This window comes from Prionailurus viverrinus, chromosome A2 (assembly GCF_022837055.1).
Source record: "Prionailurus viverrinus isolate Anna chromosome A2, UM_Priviv_1.0, whole genome shotgun sequence".
Taxonomy (NCBI): domain Eukaryota; kingdom Metazoa; phylum Chordata; class Mammalia; order Carnivora; family Felidae; genus Prionailurus; species Prionailurus viverrinus.
Window position 1 is genome coordinate 145215011 of NC_062562.1, and position 18070 is coordinate 145233080.

Consider the following 18070-nt stretch of genomic DNA (forward strand, 5'->3'; position numbering starts at 1 on the left):
TGTTAGGGAAGCTCTGGACAGCAACCAGAACATAGCCATGTGGAAGGTGTTGCCCAGAAACAAAAGAGCCCTGCCGAGCACAGTCGCCCAGGAGCCCCCTCCATCAAGCCCCTTCTAACACTGCCTAGAATCCTGATGCTTGGGCAATGACGTGGGGACTAGGTGTGGGTGCAAAAGAAACAGGCAACAGCCTCACTTGGAAGGGCATAATGTAAAAGCTCATGGATTACAAGAGCAGTCTAGTTGATTCAGGACTTAACGTGAGCACTAAAGATGGAGTTGTTAGAAAGAGTGAATTAGGTAAGGCTTCCTGGAAGATCTAAGTGGTGTGGGGGACTTGCCCCTTGGACACATCTTCACACGTTTTCTCTCGGCACTCCTGGCCAGAAACTTCCTGAAGTGGGGGTTCTCTCGGCAATCCCTTACTGGTAAACGGCCAGACATCTCTCTGAGTGTGCTCTGCACCTCTGCTCCTCCCTTGGCGGTGCGGGGGCCGCTGCATGTCTGACTTTTCCGGCTGTGATGTAGGGTTGTGGCCTCAGGGACCAGCCGGGCTACAGGAGGCGGGTTGGGCAGCTCACTCGGCAAGCAGATCGGCTGAGACAGAGCAAGGGGGGCTGGATTAGAGGAAATGAAGTTGGTGAGAAGGGGAGTATGGTGTACTTCGAGAAGATTCACGGTACTGAGAATCTCTCCTCATAGCCCTTCTTTTTCTTTTCGTGCTCCTTACGGCATGCCTTTTACTACCTGACTAAGACAGAGGATGGTGCTGGCCTTTCCTTTTTTTTCTTTTTTTCTGCTCTTGACCTTCCCACTGTCTGTTTTCCTGCCCACTGACTCCAGGCAGCAGCTCAGGAGCAGTGGGCAATTAAGAGCATCTTCAAATAGCATTAAAAGAAATCCAATTGCTTAAATAATGTTTACGTCGAGTGTCAGGGTGGGGGCAGGGATCTCAAAGCTTCCCCCCCCCCCCCCCCCCCCCCGAGGACACTGGCAGAAAGTCTGTGGCGGGAGAAGCTGCATTGACAGCAGTGGCTGCACCCACACTGTCTTCTGTCAGAAGAGCCTGGAGCAGGCACCTCGGCCTAGGAAAGCGTTAGGCTCACCACGCTTCCTCCAAAACCAAAGGTATTGTCTTAAAAGCTTAATTGTGCCTTCCAGAAATCTTAGCCAAAGATGCTGAGCATCTTCATTTCCTGTCTCCACTTCAGAGCACACCTACATTGGGAGCACTCCCCGTGTGGAGCAGAGAGCAGGTGTCAGTGGAATTCTGCTTAGTGTAACCAAACTGGAGGGGGGAGCAGGGCAAATGAGGCCACCCTGACCCCATTCAGAGGAACACAGGATAGCTGCTCCCTGCCTGAGAACAGGACAAGATCAGCCTGAGCAAATAGTAGGGCTGAGGGGCCACCCATTAGCTCCTGGGACCTCATTAAGCTGAGTCGTATTCGGCACATTTGGTTGAAATGGGGGAGAGAGAAATAATTGTGATTAATGGCGCTTTGAGTCCTGTCAAGAGGATGGGCAGAGAGTCATGTCAACAGCTAAGCTGCTGACCCATCCTATGTATTGTCCTTTCCTACCACTAATACTTTTCCCTCTCTCGCTTTTGCTGTCACTCCAGTGGCTTTGGGTACTTTCAGGAGGTAACTACAAATGTAGCCCAAAACAGCATGAGGAGTCCATGGCCCAGGGAGTTGGGGAAAGACAGGGAAGAAGAGGGAATGTGGCCTCGGTGCCGAGAAGCAGAGGAGTCAACACACCCGTGCCGGCCCACGCCCTTCGTTCCTGGTCTTTTCCTGGGCAGAGGTGGCCCGGACCAGCTGCAGACCACAGAGAGGTTTGGGAGGGCTTATGACATCTGAGAGCTCCACTCAGACGGTACAAGCAGTGCCATAGTTTCACTGTCAGTAGCAATAAATGAGCAGTGAGGAAGCCCAGCCTCGACCCCCAGAAGAGGGCAGGGGCCGGGACCAGGGTCATTGACCAGGCGATCTGGCCTCTGGCATACCGCACTTATCCCAATCTGGGCTATGTGTGCTCAGACCGTATAATGGGTGGCTTCTACCCACAGGCCCTTCTTTGTATTACAGAGAGGCCTCAGAGATCACAGGCCCTCCAGGTCATACTGAGCAAGGGCCTCATTTGCCCACATGACTGGAGGGTGAAACAGCCCTCGCCCACTGGCACTGCTGGAACAGGACGACTGTATCATCTGAAAGGATTTTTTTGTTTTCCTTACTGTGTTGACATAGGTTTGAGACAGACTTTGGGAACGTGCGTGAAACACAGTCAGAGTCCCTGAAGAGGCTGATCTCTTCTCCACTGGGCCTAAGAGAGCAGCCCCTGAGTGTGGTGAGAGGGGAGCAGGGGGCTTTCTCTGTGGCCTGTCCGGGAGTGTGGATCACAGGACTTCTGCCAGCCCCACCGCTTTGCCTTCCTGTGAATCGGAAAGGGGTGCCTGCCGAGGACAGCAGGCCCAGGGCCAGCTTCCTGCTGGCATGTGAAGGCAGCTGGATTTTAAGGAAGAATACGGATGAACACAGGGGCAGGGGGAAATAAATTGCCTGGCTCCTAGCTGCAAGTGTAAGATTTTTATCTGTTCCAAATTCTTTTCTCTTGTGCCTTTCTCTGGCCTGCAAGAGGGATTGGTGTCCATGTACCTATTCCAAGAGACCAGGTGATAATGAAGGAGAATGAGCTCCACATCCCCTTTCCCCTAGCATAGGACATCCCTGCCACAACCTGACAGCATTTTAGTGGCCCCCGTGGCCACAGCCCAGTTCTGAGAACTCTGAAGTGACTGAGCTTGTCCGAGCTCCAGATTCCCTTAAACCCAACAGCAGTGGCCTTTCCCCAAAGGTTTCCCTGTTCTCCTAGAAGGACCTGAGACCTGCCCACACTGGCAAGTGACTTGTAGCTTGAGGCTTTCTCAGCCCTGTGCTCAGATGTTCCCTCAGGCGACTGAGTCCTAACTGGGACACCTACCCCCTGGCTTGGAGGACTTAGCAGACAAGGTCTGGGGTCCTGTCCTGTCCTCTTAGCTCTTCCTCTGGCTGTCTCGTGTCTGCTTTTGCTCTTCACCCCTTCCTTGCTGAGGGATGGTGGCCAGGAGTGGTGGATGTGTAGGAGACCAGAGGGAGGCATACACAGCTGCCGCCTGTGTTCATGCCTGGATAAATAGAGGAATCCATCCTCGCTCCAGTTATATTCAGTACAGGCAAAGCCAAGTGCGAAACAGCCCCTTCTGCTCGTGACGTCTGGGAGCCTCTGAGTCATCAGTGCTGGCTGCACTGACCAAAAGCCAGTTTCTGCCCCTCCGGGCTCCTATGAGCAGACCTGCTCTGACAGGGGCATCTGTGGGAACATCCCTGTCACCTTAGAGAGGTTCTCGAAACAGGCCTTCTCCCAATTTGTTCAGCGCCACTGGATTTCCCCAAAGACAGTTTTCTGTCCCAGGAACTTTCCTTCTCCAAGTTGACTGCCAGTAATCTGGAGAAGCTAAGACCTCTTACCTTTCATCATCTGCTCACTGAATGCCTCCCGTGTGCCAGTAACAAGACATTAATAAGTGCCCATTATGATACTGTAATTAGTAGTGGTATGTGGGGGAAAGCATTACTAAGTAAATAATGTAATAGTTTGAGTGAAATCCCATCAGTGCAGAATCTTCATGGGCTGGGTAGGAGTTCACAGGTGCAGTAATAGGAGGAGCGTTCTAGCCACGGGGAGGAGTGTGTACAGAGGCCTGAAACGATGCATCATGTGTGTGGAGCTGGCGTTGGTTCGGCATGACCAGAGCAAAGTAATGAGGGCCAAAATGGTGGAAGGTGAGACCGGTAAGCACCCAGTGGTAAGAAGCTTATACTCTGCTGTGCTGAGGAATTTGGACTTCAGCAGAGAGCAGGGAAGGGTCTCAATGGCAGCAGAAGGGATCAGGTTTGGATTTTGTGGTTAAGTAACCCAAACGCACAGTAACTGTGTGCTTACTATCTACCAAACTCTTCCCGAGTATTTAACTAGAATCGGTTTATTTATTCTTTAGTAAAAATCATTGAAGTAGGCACCATTATTATGCCCATTTGACCACTTAGGGTCCCACAGCTAGTAAGTAGTTGAGCAAGGCTTGACTCCAGGTGGTCTGGCTCCCCAGCCTGTCTCCGACCATCGTGCTGCACTGCCCGTGATAAGCCTCATTGCAGCATTGTGGAGGGGCCATTAGGGACACTGGTGGCAGGGATACCAGTGAAGGGGACTGTCCCCCAAAGGTAGGACCTGAACTCAAGGAGTGGCAGTGAGGATAAAGAAGAGAGGAAGAATTCAAGCGACATTTATGAAGTAGAATCAGTGTGATCTGGAGATTGAGTGTGAATATATAAGGGAGCCGAGGATGACTCCCGAGCTTCTCGTGCTGCTGACTGGGATAAGAAATGCAGGTGGAGGCACAGGTTTTATAGTGACGATAGTAGATTCAGAATTAGACTCGTTACATTTGAAATTTGTCAGGTTGGAGTTGAATTCTGAAGAGAGGTCCGGACTGGAAATAAAAGTCATGGTGTCCTGTAACTCCGAGAGCAGTGAAAAGTGGGGGCTGTACAGCTTAAAGTGGCCCCCTGGTAAATATCCGTATTCAAGGGGCATGTTGTTGGGAAAGAATTCACGATTGAAACTGAGAGCAGGGAGAAGAAGCCACGATTGAGAATCACAGAGGCCTAAAAAAAAAAAAAAAAAAGTTTAAAGTGGAAGAGGGCTTCTTAGCTTGGTTAGATCATTCAAAAGGTCAAAATCGATGACATGTGAGAAGGAATTGTTAAAATTACAGTTGAGAGGTCTTGAGTGACTTAGAAGTCGCAGTTCCATTGCAGTATTGATAGCGGTGAACCATCGCAATGGATGGGGAAGAAAAAGAGAGTTCAGGAAATACTCTGGGTAAGGAGAAATAGGTCGACCGGGTGGGATAGGAGGTCAAGGCAAGGTTTTCTCGGATGGGCAAGATATTCATAGGCAGAGAGGTGGATGGGAGAGGGGATTGGAATGGTGACAGTATGTGAGAGGTAACTGGTAGGTGCCCGAGGAAGCCAAAGAGGGTGTGATCTAGAGTTAGGTTTCTTTTTCTCTGGGGTGGGAAGGAAAGAAGTAATTATGAATGACAACATAGGACCTTTTTGACAGCAAGATGCGGGTCCCCATAGAAACCCACAGCAGTTCAGGTAAAGAAGCCGGAGAGCTGGAGTCAGCAAAGCAGAGTGTGCCTGTCCAGAGTGGGCCTCGGGATCAGGGGGACACACAGGTCCTCATAAAGGGGGAACTGGCATTTTAACTCGACCTGATTGAACAATATTCGATTACTTTCAGACCAGGTCAGACATTTGATAGCCACATGTAGTTATTCCGTGTCAGACATACACTGATATGCCCTGACAAGAGGCCAGCCTTCCTCTCGCCGCTAGCTCGGTCCCCACAGGGCTCAGGTACAGCCTGAGGTACTCTGGCTGGGCTTTGGAAAACGCCACCGTGGCCGCCTCCGTGGCCCACGCCAAGGTTTGGGATGAAGAACTGCGTGGGGGCACCTGATGAACAGCAGTCTTGTCTTCGCTGCTCTTCTGGGCTGGCGCTGCTCTTCTCCATGTCAGCCAAGGAGGATGAGAGGAGCTGGGCCATTCGGTGTGCCCCACGGTCTGAAGGAATTCCAAAGCTTGGCTCGGTCTCAGGAAACCTGCGGGAAAGGGTGCCACCAGGGGTGCCCTGGACAGGGGTGCAGAATGAGGGCTTCCTGATTCAGGGTCATTCCTGCATGAATCTCAGAGAAGAGAGAGTTAAATCTCCTTCCAGCCTTTAGCCCCGGGTTTTCCTGAGAAGATGAACAATCTACTTTCCTCATTGTCTGCACCAAAGGAACAGATTGCGTCAGTTTATAAACTGTGTTACCGCCTGCAAAGGCCTGGAGTCAGCAGGTTTGCATTTCCCGGCAGACTCCGACGATGCTGATCACTTTGGCTGCCGCCTCTCTGCCTCAGGCAGGACCAGGAGCTGCCCCGCCCCCGCCCCCACCCCTACTCATCCCACCCCTCATCCCTGAGGTATTCTGGGAGAGGAAGAAGCCCTGAACTTCTAGCTGAGCCATCTTGTTCTGTGCTCGGGCCTTCCATCAATTTCCAGGAGCTTCTTGACCCCTCCGGCCACCGTGCCGACTCGGGCCTGATTTCCAGGCATTCCTAGGGCTTTGGCTTGGGCCAGCACATGGATGTCCGAGGGAGGTTTTCTGGAGAACAGTTGGCACTGTGGGTTGGACTTGAAAGAGTCATCTGATCTGGAGGTGCCGCGGGGTTAGGAGCAGGGGCGCTGATGGGGACCAGAGCGCTGCTTCTCCAGCACAGGGGAGATTTGTACTGCTGCCTGCCTCTCCTCTGCCCACTCCCTGCCGGCAGCTGCCGGTAATGAGACCCAGGAGGCATTTCATGGGCACTGCCTCTCCAGCTCCCAGAGCGTTACATTATTAATTGCAGTGTGGTAATGTTCGTCGTCTCTGAGAGACGTTGCTGTGTCTGCGCGTGCCTGTGAGTGGCGGGCACACGTTGGCTGTGTTAAGCTGCTACTATATTAAGGTGAGGTGTCTCTTCAAGTTCACAGCTCTAGCTGTGGCAGCACGTGACAGCCTTCATGCAGCATCAGTGATGGTGGAAAACCAGCTCTGCGGCGATGCGGCTACCTCTGTGTAACAGGCAAGGAGTCTCCGGTGCAGTCTGGTTGCTCTGGATCACTGCTCACATTCTGGCAGAAAAGTGGTGGGAGGCGTGGGTTCGGAAGAGGCTGGAGTGCCCTTTGTGCCTCTCTGCAAGTTTTCCTGCGGGGCCCAAGGGTTCGCAGGGGGCTTCTCTGCTTGCCCTTCTGTCTCCTCAGCCCCCAGTCGTACTGGTACACCACCAGTGCCACCACCCAGCCCCGACTGTCCCCTCAGCTAGTTCACAGCTGAGAGCACCCTAAAACCTTGGTTCTGCTCTCATTTGTGTGTGAGGAGACTGAGCCTGGAGGGGACGTGACCCGCGCCCCCCCCCCCCCCCCCCCGGCCCAGATCACAGTTCCAGTCAGTCCAGTGCCTTTTCTTTGTTCCTCGGTGCCTTGTCATCCGATCTTCCTTCCTGCCGTGTTCCTAGTTTCAGGCTTTTTCCCATACTTGTTGCTGGTGGCTTTGGGGGTGTTGAAAGCAGGCCTGTGGCCAGACAGCATGTGGGAAGGATAGAGGCTTCTGCTTGTCATTAAGGCCCCTGATGTCACCTCCCCAGAGGCAGCCCTGAGCAGTCTGCTCTCTGCCTTCTAGAGGAACTCGCAGCCTGTATAACCTCCATCGCCGTCACCTGTGCGGGAAGTCTTCATTTCCAAGGACCCCAGGGCAGGGGTGTCCTGTGCCGCTGCTCTTGTCTACCTGGCTTCACCTGTCCTGCCGGAGGCGGCCCACCTCCCCTGGAGGAGAGAGCATCCCCTCACTATTTTCCAGGCATTCCGCAGCCTCCCAACCGAAGAGGCTGTCTAAAGAACAGTCCTCTCCCGTGCTCAGGCACTGTGCCTAGAGGCGGGGCTGGCACACTTGGGGAGATCGTACCTTTTCTCCATCCTCTTGACACACAAAAAAGGAAGGTGGGTACATAAGTATGGGATCTCGCTGCCCTCCCCCATTGCCAGTCGCCTCTGTGCTGTACCTCCTTTGGCTGCCCTGAGTCACCAGTGGAGCGCGCAGCCCCCTGCTGTGTCTCCTCCTCTGCTCAACACTTCAGAGTTTCTTTGCCCCGAGCGCCCCTAGCTGCCTTGTTCAAGTTTGCCTTTCAGTGGAGGCAGCCTCCAGTGCCTTCTCCCTCCCCTGGCCCAAACTTCACCAAGACCCAAAGGAGGCTGCAGGAGGACCTGTGTCTTTTCAGCCTTGCCCCAGACTTGGAACCACTAGTCATCCAATATGGTTCCTGAAGCAGGAGAGGTAGGACAGCTACATGAACCCCCAGGGCAGTCAGAATTTCCTCTGTGGTCTTATGGTGAGCTCTGAAGTGACCAATCTCTCTCTCTCTCTCTCTCCCTCTCCCTCTCTCCCTCTCCCTCTCTCCCTCTCCCTCTCTCCCTCTCCCTCTCTCCCTCTCCCTCTCTCCCTCTCTCCCTCCCTCCCCCCCCCCCCATACACATATACTTTACATAAGGTTTCAGAATCTGAAGGCTTAGTGGCTGGGAAGGAGCAGGACAAGTTGAGAAAGAGGAGTAGTATCCATAAGACCCTCAGCCCCTGCGTGGCTTTCACTTCCCTTCCTGTGACCCCGTGCACTGTTCTAACCCTGCACTGCACCCCAGGCCCAGAATATGCCACACTGCCTAGAGAGAAAGATGACTCAGACCCCACTGCCTGCCTGATGGAGTAGTTCCTAAGAAGCTGGACAGAATCCAAACAAGGGAAAGGAGAGGCAGTGTGGAAGAGGGGAGCAGGACAGGGACCGAGTATATTTCTGGAGGCCAAGGCACTCCAGCCACTAAGGAAAGAATATAGGCAATGAAACAAATTCATGGCCACCACAGCTTCTCTCCTCACTTGTTCTCAGCCACGGAGAGCGAGCCAGAGCCGCTCCAGTTCTCCCCTTTCCTCCTTCCCCTTCTCCCCTTCCTCACGCACCTGCAGCTAGGAAGGGTGAGACCACAGCCCGGCTGGGTGGGCACTGAGGTGTGTGTGCTGCCTGGGCACGGGAGCTCTTCCTCAGTAATTAGGAGACATGCAAATTAACAGCCTGTGCCGTTTGTATTAATTTGGTAAATAAGCCAGAACAATTTCATTAGTGGCACATTAATGTGCTTGGGAGCAGGAGAACGTGTCCCACTGTGAGGCAGCGGGCCTGCCGGCTGCCCCAGCCCACGGACAGGCCGAGTCCAGTGTGTCCAGCTGCTCTCCCGCTGGGTGCGGCTGGCCGGGCCGTGTCCCCTCCCCTTGGCCCTGTGGCAGAGAGAGACGCCCCCCACCCCCCCCCTCGACTGAGCAGAACAGCACCTGGTTATTCAGCTGGGTGTGAGGACAATCACACATTAGCTCTTCCCATCATCCCACACTTGCCTTCCCTCCACTCTGTATTTTGCATGAGGCCCCCTGGGTGTAAGAAACCCAAACCTTCTAGATGGAGGGAAAGCTAAGGGGATGGAGCTCAGCCCGAGGAGGGCTGCTGCTGGCCCGTATTAGCTGAAGGGAAGAGGAAGCAGTTTTATGTTACTTCCTTGAATACATAGGACCCGCTTCTCTTTTTACGGACAAGAAAACTGGCTAGGAGAGGAGAGTTTGTGGGACTTCCCAAAAATCCCCAGCCAGAGCTAGGATTTGAGCCCAAGTCTGTCTGACTCCATGATCCATGCTCTTCCTGCCATCTCATTGCCCGGTCAGTACACCCAGCTCCGGGGAAGACGCGGGGTGGAGAAAAAGCTTTGGTCCCCCTTGGAGCAAACAACCTAGTTGAAGAATAAAGATATTTGGAAATAAAATAACTGGCCCTACTATGAAGTAAAAAGTTGATGCTGCTGCTGCTGATGATGAAGCACTTATGTGTCCAGTAATCTTCTACATGCTTAGTGTATGTATTAGCTCATTTAATCATAACAAATCCTTTGAGATAGGGAATATTGCAATGCCAGTTTTATAGTAAACAAGGGCACAGGGGCGCCTGGGTGGCTCAGTCGGTTAAGCGGCCGACTTCGGCTCAGGTCATGATCTCGCGGTCCGTGAGTTCGAGCCCCGCGTCGGGCTCTGTGCTGACAGCTCGGAGCCTGGAGCCTGTTTCAGATTCTGTGTCTCCCTCTCTCTGACCCTCCCCCGTTCATGCTCTGTCTCTCTCTGTCTCAAAAATAATTAAATAAATAAATAAATAAATAAGTAAATAAGTAAACGTTAAAAAAAAACAAGGACACAGAAGGTTAAGTGACTTGCCAAAGGTCACGTAGGTGGGAGGTAGATTTGAACTGAGGCAGTCTAGCTCCACAGGCTGCGCTCTTGACCTCTGTGCTGTACACTGCCCTCTAAATGCCAAAGGGTGGGTGAGCCTATAGGTGTCCACAGAGTGGTTCACTTGGGGATGGGTTCGGGAAGCCTTCACAGGAAGGCGGTACTGAAGCTGGAAGAGCTCAGCTCACAGGGCCTAGTTCGGACCAAAGATCCGCACCCGCTCTGTCTGCCTCAAGAGCACGGGGCAAGAGATGCTGGCAGATGGCCAGACCAGCCGGGGTGCCCAGTGAGGCAGCAGCACGGTGTCCTTCGGCGCCTGAGGAGCAGGTCCGACCTCAGGCGTCTCGTCCGCCCTCTTCCTCGTTCTCGCCCAACTGCTTCCTCAGTGGGATGCCATGGCCCCCCTCATGATCTCTCAGGAGGCCTCCTCCCCTCAGCTCTGTTTTCCTAGGCCTTAGCTTCAATATGAGCATTGAAGAGGGGAATGAAGAGAAGAGCCTCCATCTGTTCCCTGCTGACACCGCCTGTGTCCATGTGGACACGTACTCTGTGGTACCCTAAAGGCCGGATCAGCTCACGTGTGTCCACACCAAATGCCCACGCACAAATGAAACACTCCGGCAGCCCCCGGTCATCACCCAAGTCTTGAACTCCTGATGTCACATGGCCATTGTAGGAGGCCTCCCAAGGGAAGCTGTTGAGTCCAAATCTCTCCCTGAAACACTCCACAAGATGCTGAAGAGACAAGTAGCAATATTGTATAGCACTTTCCGGTTTACACAACACTTGATTATAATAGCCAGAAAGAAACCGGAAGGGGCTTCCTGTGTATTTGACATGAGTGAGCCTCCCCTAACTCCTGTCTTCAGTTTGAAACAAACTTGTAGGAAATAGTTCTCCGTATACCTCTAGGTAGTCAATCCTCATTCTGTGTGATTCCATTTTTGCAAATTCACTTGCTAAAATTTACTTGTAACCCAAAATCAGTGCTCGTGGGACTTTTTTTTTTTAATTTTTTAATGTTTTATTTATTTTTGAGAGAGAAACAGAGCGCAAGTGGGGGAGGGGCAGAGAAAGAGGGAGACAGAATCTGAAGCAGGCTGCAGGCTCCGAGCTGTCAGCACAGAGCCCGACGTGGGGCTTGAACTCACGAACTGTGAGATCATTACCTGAGCCAAAGTCGGATGCTCAACCGACTGAGCCACCCAGGTGCCCCATGGGACTTTTTTGATCATTTGTGGATGTGCACTGTAGTGAAAATTTCAAGTCTGCTGGTGAGCACATCTCCCACCTGAGGCTGAAAAAGGTGCTGCACAGCCTTCTTATTCACCTGTCACACCACACACAAGTGGTCCTGCATTTTTCCTTTTTGTGTGTATGCTTTCTCTTGGTGATTTTGTAGTTTAAAATGGCCTCCAAGCAGAGTGCTGAAGTGCTGTCTAGTGTTCCTAAGTGCAAGAAGACTGTGATATGCCTTAAGGAGAAAATACATGTGTTAGATAAGCTTTATTCAGGCATGAGTGATAGTGCTATTGGCTGTGGTTTCAATGTTAATGAATCATCAGTATATATTAAATAAGGTGTCTTTAAACAGAAACATGCACAGAAGAAGGTTATGTATTGGAAAGTTGATAAAAATGTGATGAGAGTCCTGCAGGAATCTAATCCTGTGTTTCCCCTGGGAGCAATGGTTCAGGATTCACTAATTCAGTGTTCATGGTGCCTTTATAGAACATAAGTACCACAAACACTGAGAATCAGCTGTATCTGTATATCTCCATATGTATGTGTGGTTTATATGTACTTTTTAACTAAGAGAAAGTATCAAAAACCTGGGTCTTAAAGTTGATCGGGAAAATAGAGCATATACAGACATTGGTCCATGAAATGTTATAGTCAGGCTACAAATTCCTGGCAATCGATCTGAGAGAAACATGAACAGTGAACACTTATACCAACCTAGGACCACCATGCTTAACCCTGTGCTTGCTCCCCGTGGAACTCTCCCAGGACTAGAGAAGGGTTAAGACTTTGGTCTTCCGATTGAATTCTTTGTGCCCAGAAGGATAGGTAGGGCACAGGGCTTGGCTAGAGAGGTCACAAGTCAAGATACTTGGGAGTAGCCCCATCCCTCCACTGAGCCCAGCCCACCTGCCCCTGAATGCCTTTGATGGAGAAATTACCTTGGTTGCAGCAGCCATAATGAAAGGGGAAGCAGAGACCCACAGGCTACAGTTTTATCTCCCTCTGTAACCCAAGATGGATTCGGTGAGAGGACAGTGCCCAAGGCTAGAGATTTCTTTCCTCTGTGCCTGGCTGGGCCCAGGGACTTGTCAAGCCCAAGTTAGCATATTGATTGCAGGCGGGGAGAGGCTGGTTAGTGTGAAGTCAGCCAACAGGGTTGGTAGTGTTGACCCCAGGAGTGGCTCCCAGTCACTGTCTGTTGCTAGTGTGAGCCCTTGAGAGGCCATCGTCTGGTTTGCAGCATCAGAGGTGAGGTGTGAATTTGGGGTTTGCTATGTGGAGTGAGGTCTAAGTGTGGGTACCTTATAGGATGAGAAGGATTGTACCTGCCTGGGTATTTCATCAACCCGTCTCTGGGGTTCTTGCCTCCATTCTAGCAATCGGGTGCCAAGAGGAATTATGCCAGGGAGCATCAAGCTTCTTGTCACCACCACACTGGCCCACCGCAGGCTTCTCAGAACTGGAAAGAGGTCGTGTGCTCAAGCAGGGCAGCTGTCCTCAGCCAACGACACTTGGCTACTAACATGGTAAAAGACCAGAGGTCCAGGAATAGGGGACCTACCTACCCACCTACAGAGTCAGCTTGGAATGGATCTATATAGTATCTTTTTTTTTTTTTTTCCTAGCTCTAATAAAGTCTTCATATCTGCTTCTGGGCCAGACCCCAACCTCAGGCATCGATGAACTTGCATTTCCACTTGAAGGGTTAACCGTAAGCCTTAAGTAGGAAGAGGGTGTTCAAGAAAAGGGAAAAGCCAGGGTCCTGCCTTCCTGGTCCTACCCCTTCTTCTCCCCATTGCCTTCTGTCTGCATGCCCAAGTCACCTCTGTCTACTTACAGGGTGCCATGTCCCCCACATCTCTCCCTGCTCTCTTCCCTCTCCTTCCCTCCGCTCTCCTCTCTAACCCTCTGCCCTGGGCTGCTGCTGCTGGCTCCAGCCCAGGCTTCAAAGAATTCCCAGGTATTTAGACATTCATTTTATTGCTTAATCGAGCTTGAAGCTGTTTAAATTAATACAAGTTTTCATATTTGGCAGCAAAGACTTTTACAAGCCCCTTTTAGCAGAGAAAGGAGGAGGTTGGGAGAGAATCAAAGAAGAAATTCACCCTGGGCCATTGCCTTCATGAGGTGGAAGCAGATCAGCTACCACAAGGGCCAAGGCATCAAGGCCACCCTCTTGGAGGAGCAGAGTCAGTATTGGGGTTTGGGGTCTTGGAGAGGCCCTCAGTGGAGGAGGCTCAGATGCCCCCGAGCCCTGCAGGGATCCCTGAGGGTTCTGAGGTTCCGCCACAGCATAAGGCCCCAAAGACTGGCCTGATGGTAGTGACTACACCCTTCTAGTCGCTCCCTGTCAGGAGCAGCCCCCTGCTGTGGTCACCCCACAAATGCCCTCGTGTGTTAGTAAACTTCCTGTTCGCATCCTTCTGCCCACCTGCCCCCTTCCCTCCTCTCCTCGCCTGGCTCTCATCCAGCCATTTTCATCACCTCTGTTAAGCATTAATTCCTTCAGCCGTACACCCCTCTCCCCAGGGATTGTCTTGCTTCCCTGGGGCCTGCCTGTCTTCCTAGAAGAGCCGGGGGTGGGTGGGCGCTAAAGAAGAGTGGGATGTTCCCGGAGCTATGTCTGCTGCTTGTCTCACTCCCGATCCCCAGGCTGCACTCACACGCACACGGCTAACGCAGACTCCCTTGCTTAAGCTAAGGGGAGCCGAGTTTACCCTAGGAGCTGTCTGCCAAAAGATCTGAGAAGAAGGAAGTTTTGAAGTTGCTTGGTCAGTGACGTATCTGTCAGGATGATTCTGGGGTGTGAGAGGCTAGAACGCGTAGGTCCCACTCACAACTGAAGCGAAGGGTTCTAAGAGGGTCAGCAGTGCAGGAGCTCCAGTGAGCTCTTGCTCTTGTGCCTGATGCGCTCCCGTCCTGTGGTGTGAACGCCCTGGCAGCTGGCCGGGGCCTCCCCCTGCAGGCTGACACCCCCTTTCTCTGTTCCCCAGGTAGAGGTGGAGGTGGAGAGCATGGACAAGGCCGGCAACTTCATCGGCTGGCTGCACATCGATGGCGCCAACCTGTCCGTCTTGCTGGTGGAGCACTCACTCTCCAAGGTCCACTTCACCGCTGAGCGCAGCTCCTACTACAAATCCCTGCTGTCTGCTGAGGAGGCCGCCAAGCAGAAGAAAGAAAAGGTACGGGTGTGGAATCGGGCCTGGCCGGGGAGGAGGTGGGCGCCACCCCAGAGCTCAGACTTCCCGCCTTCCCGCCCCTCCCAACACCACTGCCTCCACACAACAGACAGAGCGGTTATCCCCCCCCCCCCCCCCGCCCCGAGGGACCCCGCTTGGTGTTGGTCTCAGACCCCACGTCAGGAGCCACACGTGACCGAGGGAGAGGCTGCCAGCTTAGGCTTCCTCAGCCACAGGCCTCCTCTGGTGGACCTGGTGGAGGAGAACGCTGTCCGGAAGGTGACCTTGGAGCCATGGGAGGAGCGCCTGGGAGAGCCCCTTGTGAGCAGGAGACTGGGGAGTCCTCCCTTCGCCAGCCCCGACCCTTCTTTGCTGCCCTCGGAGCAGCTGGGCGACCCGCAGCCCACTTCTGAATTTCCTTCGCATCGCCCTGCAGGGAAGCCCATTTTGGAAGCTACCCCAGGAGATGCATAAAGCTGTTAGGACAGCAGATTTATAGCCCATCAGTCTCTGCAGACACTGCATTGAAGAGACAAGGGGGGTGGGTCGGAAAGCAGCTTTTGGAAACAAATGGACGATTAAAGAACCCAGTGGTTTGGTGGTGGGAGCTGGGCTTGGCACCCCCCGACTCAGCCTGTCGCCACTGACTTATAGTCCAGCCCTGATAATGGGGATAAATCAGCCGGCCACCGATTTGTCAGGGCTTCTCTGAGCTTGAGGAGGATTTCATGGGACAGCCGTGCTGAGCCATAAATTTGTTCCAGGAATAAACGTTTCCTTCCCCATGGGGCAGCCATCTGGCTTGCAACTCGCCTCCCAAAGTCAAGGCCCAGACACCTGCCAAAAGGAGTAGGGGGCATCAGGGCCCAGAGGCTCCTCATTCTCTTCCAACCCAGAGTAGCCACCTCCTCACTGGGTCCTTCCCAGCTGTCTTCCTTCAGGCACTGGCCCAGGGACTCCCGCCTAGATCTCTCTGTCTTTTCTTCCCGTCCCCTGGGGATTGGGACAGGTGACCAACCCTAATGAGAGTGGAAGAACTGTAGGGAATGGTGACCCACAAATCTTGGGACAGGTGAGAGGGACTGTCCATGTCTTGGAGGAATAGGCCACCATGAGGCCTCTGAGGACACTTCCACCCTTCCTTGTCCCAATTCTGCTCACAGTAAACCCCATCTTCCTAGAGTGATGGGGAAGCAGGCAACCTTAGCCCCTACTGCAAAGGAGCTTCCTCTTGGCTTTCCTGTTAGTGAGAGCTGAACTTAAGACTGCCAGCCCCGTGTCCTGTGCCTACTGAAGGGAAAGGCTGAGACGTGGTGCTGGGGCCTTGTGTGCAAAGGGCTGAACCTTCACCAAAGAATTAGCAGCAGGGGGTCAGCGTGGCAAGCACCGGCCTCTAAAGCCCAGATTCTGAAAGCGTCTCTGCCCCCAGGCCCTGCTCCCTTAGTCACTCAGCACACGAGCCTCTTCGGGTCTGAGTGACCCTCTGTTCTCTGAGATTAGAGACCCCAAAGGGACCCAAGAGAAGACAGAGGGGAATCTGGCCTGAGGTGGAGGAATGGGTGCCTTGCTGGGTGTTGTACTGGGCACCACTATTTCCTACGCAGTGGATTTGTCTGAAAGAGCCCAGGTCACCATTTCACTCTTGCCACATGATGATGTTGAGGAGTAATTACCAGTGATTAATTACTTCCACAGGCTGCGTGGTTTTGTTCCAGTCCAATTAAAATGCAGTGCGCCACTCAGTGCAAGGGCCTGCCTGCCTGCTGGGTCCCTGTCCCGCACATCCCATCCTCTTCGGGGGTCGTGGCAGAACCTAGTATGCCTTGCCTCTTCTGGTGGGGTTGGTTCCCAGGAGCGGGGTGTGTGTGTGTGTGTGTGTGTGTGTGTAGCACTGCAGCCCCCTCAGAGTTGGCTGGACTCGGATGAGAGAATTTGCTAGTCGCTGCATATCTGAGGTATTCCCAGGATGGAGGCAAGGGTCTCCAACCTTGCCTCACTTGTGACCCCATGAGGGCTGCCTTAGCTGTCCGGAGACAGGCACATGTGGCTGAGGGATCATGGTGGTACCTGTGAGCTAACCAAGGAAAGGTAATGCTGAGAGATTTTGTGAGACTAAGAGCATGCAGAAGTCTTTGGGGAATGTGATTGTGTGCGTGCACATTTGTTAGCGGGTCTGAGGGAACCTGGCAATGCTAGCTTCCCTTCCATGAGAACTTAGCTGCCTCCCTGCTGGGTCTGATTCCTCCCTGTGCCCTGCAGACTTCTCTCCTCACGAAGATGCTGGTTGGGCCCTCCTCTTCCTCTACAGGAAGCTAATGCCAGGTTACCCCCTTCTCCTCCAGGAATCCTGGGTGGGTCTGTGGACCAAAGAGGGAAACACAGATGGCAGGCACCAGAACTGCCCTCCCTCCCCGGCCCCCCCTTCTGCCCCAGCAGAGCCCTGGACAGGGCTGGGTTGGCCATTGATCGCCTTTTATTGAGCTTGTCTTCCCCACTGAGATCTTGAAGGCCTCCACAACCCTGGCCCCGAGCCAGCCCCACCCTTGGAGCCTATTGAGCGGAGATATTAAATAGGATTTAGAAAGGAAGGCCTCCAGCCAGTGGAGCCTCAGTTCACATCCCCTGTCTCCTGCCAGAAAGAGGATCTGGGACTCCCTGGGGAGGGTGTACAGGAAAGAGGGAGGGCCAGGGACAGGTGAGGACAGGAGGAGAGAGCCTATGCCCCTGACCTGGACCCACAATGTAGACAGGAACTGGCATGACAGAGCAGCAATAGAACAGAGAAGGGAGGAAGGAGCCGCCTCCCTTGCCCATTCCCCCACCTAGGTCTAAGGCCAGGGTCACGGAGGGGTTACCAAGGGGCCCCGCCTCAGGACACAGTGCCATCCTGGCCCCCAGCCTGACCACAAACCCTACCACGAATCAGAGGAGCTGGGAAAGGCCTTTCCACATTAATGCAGTCCGGAGGTTTTCCCAGAGCAAAGCAGAGCCCTCTTGGGTGGGTCTCCCAGCATGCCTAGGCCCTGCTGCTTAGACCCAGTTCAGGCTTGCCTGCACCAAAGGCCAAGAGCATTCCCAGCTTCAGCATCCCATCCTCTGGTCGGCATCTTGGCCACGCAGGTCCTTCCCCAGCTCTTCCATCTGCCCAGAGCCTGGAGGGAGAGCCATAAGGCACTGATTCTGTGCACACACAATTACTGTTCTCTCTGGAAGGGGTCTTTGGGTCTTCTTTGTCATCGCCCCATGGGTCCAGGATGAGGAGCATCCCTCCTGGGAATTCCCCAAAACAGGCTCCTTGGCAGGGATCTGAACTGTGAGAGGGCTAGGGATGGCTGTAGGGAAGTGGCACCCATCTGGCAGGTGCCCGCCAGTGTGTCCGTCCCCTCTGCCCCAGTTTGCAGAAAGGCAACATAAGCCATTATGGGCAAAACGTGCCCTTGTTCTAAGGGTGGGCCAAGCTCTCAGCTGACTGTCTCCTTCCCACCAAGAAGCCACCTAGCCGGGCTACGTTTACCGACTTGCTGGTGGCTAGGTCCAGGGCACAGATGGTCACCTCCATCTCCTGAGGGAAACCTGCAGGGCTCCACTATTCAAGGGGCCAAGCCAGCTCCCTCTTAGAAATGGAGTTCCTTTATCTGAGGAGCAGCTCTCCCTGTCCTACCCTTTGGCAATCTCATGCTTCTGGTGTCTT

The 18070-nt window shown here is 53.3% G+C and overlaps 1 protein-coding gene across 1 annotated transcript in view; it reads left to right on the top strand.

Annotated features, from left to right (window-relative positions):
• The window catches only part of SND1 (staphylococcal nuclease and tudor domain containing 1), a 423778-nt gene that overhangs the window by 393264 nt on the left and 12444 nt on the right, over positions 1–18070 (top strand). Inside the window, exon 17 of the mRNA XM_047848727.1 lies at positions 14194–14382. Coding sequence (XP_047704683.1) covers positions 14194–14382 — 189 coding nt within the window. The remainder of the gene's footprint in view (positions 1–14193; positions 14383–18070) is intronic.